The 14,310-nt window shown below is 34.9% G+C and overlaps 1 protein-coding gene across 1 annotated transcript in view; it reads right to left on the reverse strand.

Moving 5' to 3' along the window:
• crb (cell polarity complex component crumbs) overlaps positions 1–14,310 on the reverse strand; it is a 439,435-nt gene that overhangs the window by 154,767 nt on the left and 270,358 nt on the right. Inside the window, exons 12-13 of the mRNA XM_090397137.1 lie at positions 12,628–13,961; positions 682–1,001 (exon numbers count right to left, since the gene is read on the reverse strand). Coding sequence (XP_090253263.1) covers positions 682–1,001; positions 12,628–13,961 — 1,654 coding nt within the window. The remainder of the gene's footprint in view (positions 1–681; positions 1,002–12,627; positions 13,962–14,310) is intronic.

A 14,310-nucleotide genomic window follows, 5' to 3' on the forward strand; every position in this document is an offset into this window, starting at 1 on the left:
GCTCTGTGGTAGACTGAGGATGATCTCTTAGCAAATGTCTGGAACACACTCCACTAGTTTGAAACGCAGCCCAGAGCCTGGATACAAAGCTATGTGAGATTCCAAACTCTATGACAATATTAGTAATCCTGAGGTCTTCTTCAAGCTTTCCAATAATTCTCACCCATATGAAATCATTTAGATGATGTCTTTGAGATATATTACAAGAAATTCAAGTTTGCAACTTTTTTCCTTCACAAAAACAGCTTCTTTCAAATACAATTTGCTTAGCACAGCCTTTTGCCTTTTATCCTGTTGAATGCTACCATATGACCCCTGTGCACATACTTCTAAAATCTGAATGTGTACCCATTTTCTACTCGAAATCATCAGTTACGCAAATTCCAACAAGCTGATTCATCTGAATTTGTGATTGTAATCTTCAGAAATAGTGTTCATCCTTAGGTTGTTTTGGACACCACTTGATGTGTGCTGCAATTTTCCTAAGAATCCAACCCCACAGTAAAGCACACCTGCCTACACAAAAATTTCAAAATTCTATAAACAGTCATAGCTGAAATAAAGAACACGTCCCTAATGATATCAAAAAAGTGTCTTTTAAAATTTTTTTTCTTATTTATTTTTTTTTTATTTTTTGTGCTTGTCTTGTAACATAGTGTTAAGAGAGTCTAAAATGAGTACCTCCAAAAAGTAATAATTGCCATCATCTAGCCTTTTTGATGTCTGTACAAAAACTGGAACATCTGCCTGAATTAGTTTTAGAACAACTTGTAAGTAGCCACCTTCTAGCCTTACAACTAAGAAAGAATTTCCATTTATTGTGCCTTTATAACTCTGGAAACTAGAACCTAAGTAAAGAATGAGACCACTTGCTTCACGAGTTCGAAAGAAAAGACTTATATCAAGATCTGGTTTCTGTAGCAAATCTCGATCTTCTGGGGAAAATTCCAAACTTGCCCAGGTACTTGAATTTTTATATCCAAAAGTAGCAGGAGAAAAACCTAAAAATAAAATAAATTAAAAATTACACTACATAAACCATGACAGAATGAGAATATATATATATATATATATATATATATATATATATATATTCAACTTTAAACGACAAACTCATAAGTATTAAGTTGTTATCTCAATAATAACATTCAACTATTTCTCAAAAAGTTCAGAATTAAGACAAAGAATTCTGTTTCAGTAATTTCAGTGTTGTGTTATGGAATTTAGATGTGTACCAGATGTGTTTACTGGTTTTGCCTGCTTTGCTATTAATGTAGTCGATCGCATATCACCTAATTATTTTCAAACAGCACAGATCTTAAACTCTTAACTTAATATGTAGAATACAGTCAGGTAAATGATTGAACACAGTACAGCATACTACTTTTAAAGCAATTGGTGGTGGGGGGGGGGAGACACACAGACAATTTTAAAGGTTAATCTTTCATAGAAAGGTGCATGTTGGAGAAATGAGATAAAATTTGTCTCAGCGTAAGACTCACTGCGTGTAAGGAACAGGCACATGATTCTTAAGAAACAAACTGACTTAGTTGCAGCATATTAATGATCTTAATGTGACTTGAAATCCAACCAAGGCAAACATCCTGATAGAACAAATACTGGATCTGGGAGAGCATTGGGTGTTGTGGGCATGCCAGACTAAGTACCTAAAGAGAGCTTCCTGAATCAGTAAAAATAATGCACCTGTGATAATGTTTCAATGTTACTGAAATTTAATGATAGCTGTAATGAATGAAGCTCAGCAACAGTGTATATGAAATATTCTGGTAAGATCAAACAAAATATTTCAAATCATATAGATAGATATTAAATCAGAATATTCTGCTTTGTGTGTTTGAAAGAACACTCCTTCCTCTGTTTGCCAGAGGAAGGAGTGGAACATTTAACTATCCTGCACAAGGAGAAGTGCATGATGTGATGTAGCTGTGTAATTGTAATAGCTTATTGCATCATGCACTTCTCCTTGTGCAGGATAATTAAATGTTCACATTTAACTATCCTACACTTTTATTTATTCACATGAAAGGTCACAAGACCTATAGCAGATTAGTGCCATGTATAGGAGGATAAAAAGAAAGAAGAAATCTTGTATATGACCTTTATTTACAATCCATTATTTTTCTAACTTGCAGGGTTTTGATATCGTGGAATTATTGGCATGTCTTCAGGAATGAGGCTATGTTTATTTTTATGAAAAGGTAGGACAATCATGCATGTTAATGAAACTTAGATGTCCCCCCACCTTTTTTTTTTTTTTTACTGTTACCCTACCAAAGAGAGTTTTCCATGAGATTTTTTGTTATTGTGATCTACTTCCTCTTCACTTCTTGATATGGTATGCTCCACTCAGTCTTGACCCTCTGAATCTCCTTTTCATTTTTCCACTTTTGGCATGCTTAAGAGTAGGCTAGTACAAGTTCTCCTCTGAAATATCACATTTTAGTATTTTGCACTTAACTTTTATTAACAGCCATATCAGATATAGATGGTAGAGCCATGACAGGAAGTCTGAACGTAACTACATTTCTGGGATTTGAAGAAATGCAAACACTTTTGGATATAGAGAATAATAGGGCAATTAAGATACACTGCTTTCAGTGATGCCAGGGGATTTGGGGTTTTACATGTAAGGATTCCTGGTGAGTACTTGGGTACAATTCCTATGTAAGATATCATCTTATGGCTGTCACTCTTTGATTTTGGAGTACTTTCTCCGACTTAAAAGATCAAGGAACATCAATGAGGTTCCACTTAAATATCACTCTTCAGAAGCTTTAAAATTTTGTGTGTGTAGGAGAGGGTGGGGGGAGGTATCATAAATGGTATTCCTCCAAATGATGCTGCAGGAAGAAGTTGCTGTGATTGTATGTGGAAAGATGTTTTCATATAGCAGATTTTTGGGATCTTGCCAACATTTCTACTCTTCCAGATAAAGAATGACAACATTTTCCCAATTGGATGTTTGACTATATAATAGGAAACATTTTGAAAAATTATAGAGGCAACTACCGTGTCATAGAGTAAAATTTTAGTTTAATATAAACCAAAATCAACACTCGACGTTTCGACCTTCATATCAAGATCGTCCTCAGGAGCATACACAATATATACAGAGAAACAAACTGCACTACAATCTACATGGTTTGCTAAAGTACTGACCAACCATTACTACATTGGCCTGACCTCTAGTGAAAAAAAAAAAAAAAAAGTGATTATACATATAAATTTCAAACAATTGGTATGGAATAGTTTCCTAAAGTCCTAAAGTATGCTATATACTAAGTGAGCTGAATATGTGCCATCCAAATTCTTGGAATTTTTATGCCACCATTATTGTTGAGATTAGGGTGGTTAATCAGAATTTCATATTCTTCTTTAAATTTTCTTTCATACCAGGTTTTTGTATAATGTAAAGAGCAGATACTTTACCAATCAATTTGGTGTAGGGTGTTGAGAGCGTGATCTGAGAGGCCTGCTTCACCAAAATTGTTATATTTAATATGTCTTTTGTGTTCTTTTTTTACATATAGGTATTGTACGTCCAGTTTCATCAATATAAGGTAAGTTCCAGGTGCAGTAGATGCAATAAACTCCAGGGTGTGCCAATGGGAGGAGAGGATCCTTAGAAGAGTTGAATATGTTTTTTTAATTTTATAGGTGGTTTAAAAGTGGCATTGAGATTATAATGGTGTAGGATTCTATTCATTTTTTCTGATAAGCCTTTAATGTATGGGATGGCTATGGTTTTACTGTAATCTATATTCTTTTTTGATGAAGTTTTATGAAGAACTTTATTAATAGTATTTTTGTTATATCTATTATTTATAAATGTGTTGCTAATAATTTTTAATTCTTGTTTAAGTGCTTGTTGATTAGAGCAAATTGTTATAGCTCTTTTTTTAAGGGTGTTAATGACTCCAAATGTTTGTGATGGGTGGTGATATGAGTTTGAACGTATATATTGGCCAGTATGTGTCAGTTTGCAGTAAACTGTGAAGGATAGACTGCCTGAGGGAAGACGTGTGACCAGCGTATCCAGGAATGGGAGCGAGTTCTGATTTTCAATTTTGATAGTAAATTGCATGTGTTCATGTTGTTTGTTCAGGTGGCTAAGGAATGAATGTGTTTAATGTTTGTCTACCGTGTAGCCAGATAACAAAAACACCGTCAATGTATCCAAGTCACACTGTAGGTTTTAGACTAGAGGAATCAAGAGCACTTTGCTCAAAAGCTTCCATATAAAAGTTAGCAATTGGTGGGGATAGTGGTGAGCCCATGGCCGTACCTTCTTTTTGTAGGTAAAATTTATTTTGCCATACGAAGTAACCGGAACGTAGTATGTGGACAAAGAGGGCCGTAATGTCGGACAAAAATTTGTTACGTAGGAGAAGAATTGTGTCACTGATTGGGACATTTGTGAAAAGGGCAGAAACATCAAAACTAACTAATAAATCATCTTTGCTGAGTGTTATGTTTTTAATTTTGTTTATAAAGTGTTGTGTGTTCTTTATATAGGAGGGGGAATGACCTACCAACTCCTTGAATGTTGACGCTAATTTCTTGGCTAGGTGGTAATTAGGGCTGACTATTTCTTCAACTATCAGCCGAAGCAGAACGTTTTGTTTGTGTACTTTAGGAACACCATATATTCTGGGAGAACGAGCATAATGGGGTATAAGTTTTTTTAATAGTGTCTGATGGCCAAGAAGTGAAGGACTTAAGTAATCTCTCAGTTTTTTTCTTTATTCTGTTCGTTGGATTATAGTTTACAAGCTAGTAGGTGCTGTTATTGGAGACTAGTTTATTCATCTGATGGATGTAAGTTGACCTGTCAAGGACGACAGTGGCATTACCTTGGTCTGATTTTGTTATAATTATATCTTGATTAACTTTCAATGACTTGATTGCTGCTTGTTCTGTTTTTGTAAGATTGCTATATAAGATTTTCTTTTTATTCAGACCATTGCTGGTTTCTAATCGAATTTTATCAGCTATATTAATAAGAAGAGACTTAATGCCTCTTTCTATGTGGTATATAAAATCCAGTTTATTAACAGTTCTAGGTGCTACTGCGAAGTTAAGGCCTTTATCAAGAAGCCAAGTTGACTGTTATTTAAGGTGTGGCTTGATAAGTTGATCACATGGCTATTGCTTGCAGGTAGTTGGTTACTCCTTACTTGTTGTTCACTGTTAGAGCTGTTTACCAGAGAAGAGACATCCTGATTGGCTGGATTAGTATGATTGGCATTTAAATTTCGCCGTTGTTTTAAATTATGAAATTTGGCCTAAGTTTTTCTTTATTATTTTCTAGAATATATTTAGCCGAATTATCAGCAATTCTTTCAAGCACATTCAAAATATCAGAATTCATATAGCTAGATAGTTCAGATTGTAAATTTGAAACCTAATTTTGAGTTATTGCTAAATTTTTGCAGGCTGCTTGAATTTCTCTCTAAGTATTGCTTTCTCTGTGTGAGCATAGATACGAAGTGCTTTAGCAAAAGTAAATTTCTTTTTCGGCTTGATGCAGTTAGGAATAAGTTGTCTCCATAATTTTTTCAAAATGTATTCTGATCACCGTGTAAGCATGAAAGAAAGTATAATAGGAAAAGATGGTATATTCGTAGATATTTCTGATGCTTGTGTTTCTAACTGTTAATTGAAGTTAAAGCTATACTTTAAAGTTATAGTTAAAGCTAAACTTAAAATCCAAGTTATACTTCTTATATGTTGAAGGTATACTATGGTTTCTGTGTACTGATTAGGGCATGTTGAGGGTCTGTTAAACATCAGTGTAAAAGACTCATTCTCAAGTGAAAGGAGAATTCAATGCCAGAGCTCTCCATTCAACAAGCCATGCCTGCACTTGGAAGTGGAATGCCAAAGCTAACTGAGACAGTATACCAGCAGTATGTAAGTCCTGGGCAATGAGGAAGGAGAGGCTGTGACCCCATTGACTTTTTTTGGCAAGCTCACTAACCAAATCATCCAGAGCAGAAAAAAGAAGTGGGATTATTATTATTATATCCCTCTTCCCCCACTTCCTGGATGTGTATGTGTTATAGTGCATTGGAGGAGACCACTGGATCTCTGTAATGGTGGCTCAGAAAGTAGGCCAGTAAAAAAGACTGAGCGGAAGTAGGGAATACAGGAAGAAAAGAAATGACAAAGGTGAAAAATGTAAAGAGCTAGTGCTATCACTGAGAGGTCCATTCCACTCTACTCTACAAAATTGCACTCTACTAGTGCTAATTTTTTCAGCTCATTTAGTAATGCTGATGCCCAAAGGCATCAGCATTACTAAATGACGTGAAAAAAGGAGTGCTGAATCTGATCAAAATCAGAGACATTCACGTCTTTATAGACCAGGTCCTCTTAAAGAGAGAGAGCCTGGTCAGATTGACTTTTGAATGGATGGAGTAGAATTCTCACAGTAATATCAATATAAAAGTGTTATTGCAAGCATACTTAAGAAGAGAATAAGGGGAAAAAAAATTTTATAAGAGATACTTTACTGTCAGGATCAGATTCTTACTTTAAGACAAACAGATGAGAAATTATTTGAATATAATTTTCTCTTGGCTCCTTATCGTATACCTTTTTCAGATTTATATGGAGCAAAGGAACAGTACATATTTAAGTTATAAGTCAGTTGTCAGAAATGAAGGTTATTCAGGAGAATTTGATATAAATCAGGAGAACACGACAAAGACTCCTAACTACTTTTACTGTTATCATTTATATTGGGCATGTTATGAAGGAAAGTAGGTTGTTGGTTATTTGGAATTACAGCCAAACCAACTAAAGCTATGAACTGAGTGTATTATGTCACTGAACTGTGTGTTAAGAATTGTGAATGGTTTACATCATTTGCATGAAAAACATATTTGGAAAGAAACCCTGTCCCAAATCCATAAGATGAACCCATCCTCAGATGAAAATGCAACAACTGTAAAGGTTCTTTCTTTGGATATTAGATGAGATTCCAGAAGATAGCAATTGATTATGGAAATAGACAGCAGAATAAGGAAAGCTCATATAGTGGAGAGTCATGATTATAATCAATTTCCTCATATGCACTCTCAAGGGGAGGTCAGGTTACTATGCCAGAATTACATGATTAAGTTTACATTACTACTAATCTCTTATCAACAATTTTCCTCCAATACTATCATATCTACATTTCATGCTTTTAAGGCTTTTCTAACCGAATCAATCCACCTAGACCTTGGTCTTCCTGTAGTTCTCTTTCCTGCTATCTTGGCATGTTTTGCTAACCCATTCTATTTAAGTGGCCATGCACCTTAGATTAGCTCTGCTTACACATTCTTGAATGCTAACAATGTCAAGTTCCTTTCTAACATCTTAAGTTTGAATATGACTCTGTCATTGATGCGATTGGTTCACTCCTCTAATTTTTCTTAGAACCCTCATATTTGTGGTCTCCAGTCTTTGATCAAGTCCTTTATTTCTAACCCAACTCTCAGATCCGTAACTTACAACTGATATGAACACTCGCAACTTATTTTAATGGTATTAATACCAAATGAACTATTATATATATATATATATATATATATAAAGATGTTTACGAACTGGCATATATATTTCTTGTTGAAAGTTTTTACTTATCATCATCATCATAAAATTCCTGCCATGTACCCTCAGGGTGTACAGGATATAATAGTATTACATGAAAAATTTACATCAAAACAGTCTGTTAGTCAATACTCCAACATTATCAGATCTTATATTTCTATCGTCTAAGAAACTTTGTACATTACAAAGTACATAGCAGTCTTTGTATATAACAGTTGGCAGGTCATTTTCCTGCCAACCTGGCAGAGAACACTTGTTTTGTTAATCTTTCCTCGCCCATTCTATTTAATTGACCATAACGACTGAGATTAGCTCTGCTAATGCACTCCTGGATGCTGACAATGTCAAGTTCTTTCCTAATATCCTCGTTTTTAATATGATATTGCCATTGATGCCATCTGTTCATACCCCTAATCTTTCTCAGGACTCCTATATCTGCAGTCTCTAGTCTTTGGTCAAGTGTTTTACTTCTGACCCAGCTCTCAGATCATCATCAAATTCCTGCCAGGTACCCTCAAGGGGTGTACAGGATATGACAGTACTACATGAAAAAATTACATCATTACTAACTTCCTATCTACAATTTTCCTCCAACTCAGTCTGTTACTTGTCAAGACTCCAACTTTATCAGATCTTATATTTCTATCGTCTAAGGCACTTTGTACCGTATCAATCCACCTATATCTTGGTCTTCCGTTGGGTCGTTTTCCTGCCAACCTGGCAGAGAACACTTGTTTTGCTAATCTTTCCTCTCCCATTCTATTTAAGTGACCATACCATCTGAGATTAGCTCTGCTAACGCAATCCTGGATGCTGACAATGTCAAGTTCTTTCCTAATATCCTCATTTTTAATATGATATTGCCATTGATGCCATCTGTTCACGCATCTAATCTTTCTCAGGACTCTCATATCTGCGGTCTCTAGTCTTTGGTCAAGTGTTTTACTTCTGACCCAGCTCTCAGATCCATAAGTTAAAATTGGTTTGAACACAGTCTTGTATACAGCTAATTTAGTGTTCCGACTAATTTCTTTCTTATTCCATATGAATTTATTCAATTGACTTCCCACGATACAAGCTTTGCTGATTCTGTTGTCTATTTCTATATTTAGTTTACCATCTTCAGTAAAAATTGTGCCTAAGTAGCTGAAATGTTTTACTTGTTCCACAGGTTCTCCATTCACAACACAGTTGACATTTTCAATGATTCTGCATATTTTCATTGTCTTTGTCTTTTTAGTGCTGACCCTCATACCATATCTATTACAACAGCTATTCAATTTAGTCAGAGAATCTTGCAGACTTGTAGCGGATTTATTTAGAAGTATAACATCATCTGCATAAAGCAAAGAGCTGACATTAACATCTCCAATTTTGATATCAGGTTTAATACCACATTCCTTCATAATGTGATCCATATAGATAATGAATAACAGAGGGGATAATGTACATCCTTGTCTGACACCAGATTTAACATTAAACCATCTTCCTGTACTTCCTTCAATTCTAACTGCTGACTCACAACTCAAATAAAGACTAAGTATTGCTTGATATAATGCCCCATTGACACCATATAACTGCAGCGTATTGAATAGCTTCTCTCTTGGCATCTTGTCATATGCCTTTTCCAAATCGCCAAAACTTAAATACAGATCTTTGTTATATTACCATGCTTTCTCGACTATTTGTCGTAAAGTGAAGATCTGATCCTGACAGCCTCTATTTGGCCTGAATCCAGCTTGTTCTTCACCAAGCTTTTCTTCCACAATTCTTCTCAACCGTTTCTCAAGTATACTTGCATAGATCTTGCCAGGAACACTCAGTAGGGAAATACCTCTGTAATTCTCACATTCAGTTTTATTTCCCTTTTTATATATGGGTACTATGAGAGCTCTACTCCAATCATCGGGAATTCGTCCCTCTGTCCAGGCTTTCTGAACTATGCAGTGCAGCCACTGTAAGACTCTTATACCACCATACTTCAGCATTTCTGGTCGAATATCATCTACTCCTTCTGCCTTTCCACATTTCAAGCCTTTGATGGCTTTTTCTACTTCAAGTATGGATATGTATTCCTGACTGCATGCCTGGTCAGTGTTTTTTATCACTGTGCTGTCATCACTGCTTGTTTCATTTAGCAGTTTTTCAAAGTAATTACTCCATACTTCAAGGATATCTTTTTCTCCTGTTTTCATTTCACCTTTATCATCTCTAATTCCTTTTACAGCACTCTTTCCTCCATTCCTAAGCTTCTTCAACAACCTCCAGAATATTTTGCCACCTTCTTGATATTTATTTTCTATATTCTTGCCAAAGTCCTCCCATGACTTTTGTTTAGCTAGTTTTACACACTGTTTAGCTTTCTTACATTTGTCTCTGTATTCTGTAAGAGTAAAAGCTGACTTATTTGCCAGGAACTTTTGATATGCTTTCTTCTTTTCCTTCACTGCCTCTTTAACTTCCTGTGTCCACCAGGGAGTTCTGATTTTTTTATCCTTGCACACAACCTCACCACATGCCTCTCTGGCAGAATCAATCAATGTTTCCTTCAGAGTTTGCCACTGAATCTCCAAGGTTTGATTCCTGTTCTCAAACTCTTTCATTTTCTTTTCAATAATATTTCTATATTTTTGTCTACAGTTCACATCTGAGAGCTGCTCAACTTTTATTCGCTTTAAAACTTTCTTACATGTAAGTTAAAACTGGTTTGAACACCGTCTTGTATACAGCTAATTTAATGTTCCGACTAATTTCTCTCTTATTCCATATGAATTTATTCAATTGACTTCCTACCATACCAGTTTTGTTGATTCTGTTGTCTATTTCCATATTTAATTTAGCCCCTTCACTAAAAATCGTTCCAAAGTAGCTGAAATGTTTTATTTGTTCCACACGTTCTCCGTTCACAACACAGTTGACATTTTCAACAATTCTGCCTATTTTCATTGTCTTTTTATTTCTGACCTTCATACCATATCTATTACAACAATTTTTCAATTTAGTCAGGGAATCTTGCATTGTCGCAGATTTATTTAGAAATATAACATCGTCTGCACATTAACATCTCCAATTTTGATATCATGTTTAATACCACTTTCCTTCATAATGTGATCCATATAGATAATGAATAACAGAGCGGATAATGTACATCCTTGTCTCACACCAGATTTAACATCAAACCACCTTCCAGTACTTCCTTCAATTCTAACTGCCAACATACAACTCAAATAAAGACTAACTATTGCTTGATATAATGTCCCATTGACACCATATAACTGTAGCATATTGAATAGCTTCTCTCTTGGCACCTTGTCATATGCCTTTTCCAGATCGACAAAACTTAAATACAGATCTTTGTTATATTCCCATGCTTTCTCAACTATTAGTCGTAAAATGAAGATCTGATCCTGTCAGCCTTTATTTGGCCTGAATCCAACTTGTTCTTCATCAAGCTTTTTTTCCACAATTCTTCTCAACAGCTTCTCAAGTATATTTGCATAAATCTTGCCAGGAACACTCAGTAGGGAAATACCTCTGTAATTCTCCCATTCAGTTTTATTTCTCTTTTTATATATGGGTACTATGAGAGCTCTACTCCAATCATTGGGAAATCGTCCCTCTGTCCAGGCCTTCTGAACTATGCAGTGCAGCCACTGTAAGACTCTTATACCACCATACTTCAGCATTTCTGGTCGAATATCATTTCCTACTCTGCTATTTAGATCCCCAACAAAGACCAACTTTTTCTTTTTCATTGTGTCAGTTGCTTTTTCTAAAACATCAAAAAATTCCTCCACTTCTACTTTAGTAGAACCTTCTGTGGGACCATAGGCACAAATAAGTCTCATTGTCCAGTTCCCCATTCTCATATTTGCCCACATCACTCTACTTGAGACTGCCTGCCATTCAAGAAGATTAGCCTCGTATTTTGTGTTGAATACTATGGCTACTTGATTGTCATTTCTCTGAATATAACATTTTGTATTTATTGCTCTGAAAGATCTCACCAGTTTTTGTCTTTTTTGTTTCAGTCATCACTATTATGTCGATCTGGTACTTATCTAATTCTTCAGCTAGTTTCATTTCTTTGCCATTCAGGCTTCTTATGTTGATAGTACCGATCTTTAACTCTGGTGATGTTGAGTTAGGGTGTGTTTTATATTATAAATTGAAGATGCCAAGTAACTATATTCTTGGTTTCATCCTTTATCCAAGTGTAAGCAAACAAAGTTTGCACATGTAATCACTTCAAGACTGGGCTACTTGTATATAGAGACCAAACACTTCACATCAATGCCTTAGTATCCCATAATGCAATGCACATATCTTTATGGACATGTATAATGCTTTGCATTATGGGAAGGATCACTACCCTTTATTAATGTAGAAGTCATATTTCCATATATAAGTAGTCAAAAGGTGTCCCACCTTATTACTAAAATACTCTGGCTATAGTATCAATATCAGGTTCAGAAAACTGATATTGAGAGGATAACCAGAGTAATTTGAAAAAAGCTGTATTGTATTCCCAAATGAACTGTATATTAAACTCATAGGAACAGAACTATCTCAAAATCAAAAAATTTGGTTACATGAAACTGCCTCAAATTTGAGAAGCACTCAGAACTTTAACCTAAGTCAAGAAAACTCATTCTAGCCAATTAGTAAAAACTATTTAGAATTTTAGGCTCACCCTTGGTTGCTATGTTGTAGTCTCACTTACTCAGTGTACTGCCTGTGTACTATCAGTTTGTTTATAGGCTATTTTCAGATTATAGCAATTTTGGAATATCCGATATATTATTCACCAAAAGAGTGGAATTAAATTTATTGTATATTTCTACACAACCCTATTTCTTTTGATTTTTTTTTTTTGATAATTTATTATAATGGTGTTTGCTATAGTGACAGTCAAGAGTAATAATCTAAAACTACAGATAATTTGTAATGAGTACATACAGTCATTGAAGTTAAATTGCAATAAAGTGCACTAAAAATTACACTCACTGAATTTACAGGTTTCTCCAAAATATGGCCTGTAACATATGCAAAGATAATCCATCCAAAGATCTTGGCAGAGCCCACCATTTGAACAAGGATTTGGAAAGCACTGATCTTCTCTCAAACATCCTACTGTGACATTCCTGATCAGTGGGCTATGTGCATCAGGAATCATCATAATATCATTCACTTTAACTTCCTGCATGCATCCTGTGAAATCTGGGATTTGTGAAGGAAGATAATGCCTGCCTGTTGAATATGCTGTCGAGCCATGACCAAGTTGAGATGAGAAAATAAGTGATTGTAGTGATACCTGAGCTTCACTAATCACTCCAGAAATGTTTAATACAACTAAATAAGGACTGAAAGAAACTTCCAAATCCTTCCAGTTAGAATCATTAAGACCATAAACAGCAGAAATTAGTTCCATTACTTGTCCTGAATCATTATATATATTGAGGTGGATTTTTCCATTTAACATATAAAGAAAATAGGTTAAATGAGGATGAGCAACAAATCCCTGGGCAAGAAGTCCACTTGGTAGAGTTGTTCTAAATTGCATTTGAAGGTTATAATTATCGGTAACAGACACAGAAGAAAGCTGCCACGTTCCAGATCCATAGAAGGATGCTGTGGTGACTGTATCACAAAGTTCTCCAAAAAAACCTTTGGGACATATGCAGTCATACTTATGAAGTCCACTGTCTGTCAGATATGGTTTACAGATGGCATCATTCTTACACTGATTATTATTACACCCAATTAAAAGAATGCTACAGTTCTTGCCACCATAATGAGAAGGACAGTGACACCTATAATCAGCAATAAGGTCTTCGCAAGTAGCATCATTTTCACAAGGTGTATACCTTTCACATTCATTTATCTCCTCTGAACAAGTTTTTCCTTCATAGCCAGGTAAACATTTGCAGATATATTCATTGATGCCATCAACACATTCTCCACGATCACAAATGTTATTTTCACAGTCATCAATATTAACTTCACAATCCTTACCAGTAAAACCTTCTGGACAGAGACACAGGTAACCGCCTGCTGTACTATAAGAAAAATAAGGAAATAAACCCATGTAATTCATCTCATACAGGGTAGCATTAGATTTTTCAAGACAATTTCCACCATTCTGACATGGAGCAATTTGACATTCTGGAACATCGATTTGACAGTTTTTACCTTCATAACCCACAAAGCAGTGACAGGAATAATCTTTGATTAAATCTTCACATTCTGCTCCATGCTGACAAGGATCTGATTCACAGTCATTAATATTTATTTCACAATTGATACCCATAAATCCTGTATCAGTGCAATTACATATATACCTGGAAAGAGAAATTCAGAAATGAGATTATCAATTTTTATCATTTAAATTAATAAACAGATGCAAATATATTTTACTTCAAGCAAGTAAAAAATTACAGTAATACCTCTGTTAACACACCTCTTTTATAACAAAGTTAGCAACTAACATACTTTGGTGTGTCAGTCAACAGCACATTTTTGATGTAATTATTGTTATTATTCATTGTTCAATGAAAAAAAATTAATCTGAAAATTAAAATTTGGAAAGCTAAAGTTGTCCAGTGTTATGGCCCAACTGTAAATGCATGTTTTGAAGAAAATATGCATTTACAGTTACTATAAAATAAAAGTTTTATAGTCTGCTTGATA

This window comes from Typopeltis vanoorti, chromosome 8 (genome assembly GCF_054136105.1).
Source record: "Typopeltis vanoorti isolate ZY-2024b chromosome 8, IOZ_Tvanoo_1.0, whole genome shotgun sequence".
NCBI classification, from domain to species: Eukaryota; Metazoa; Arthropoda; class Arachnida; order Uropygi; family Thelyphonidae; genus Typopeltis; species Typopeltis vanoorti.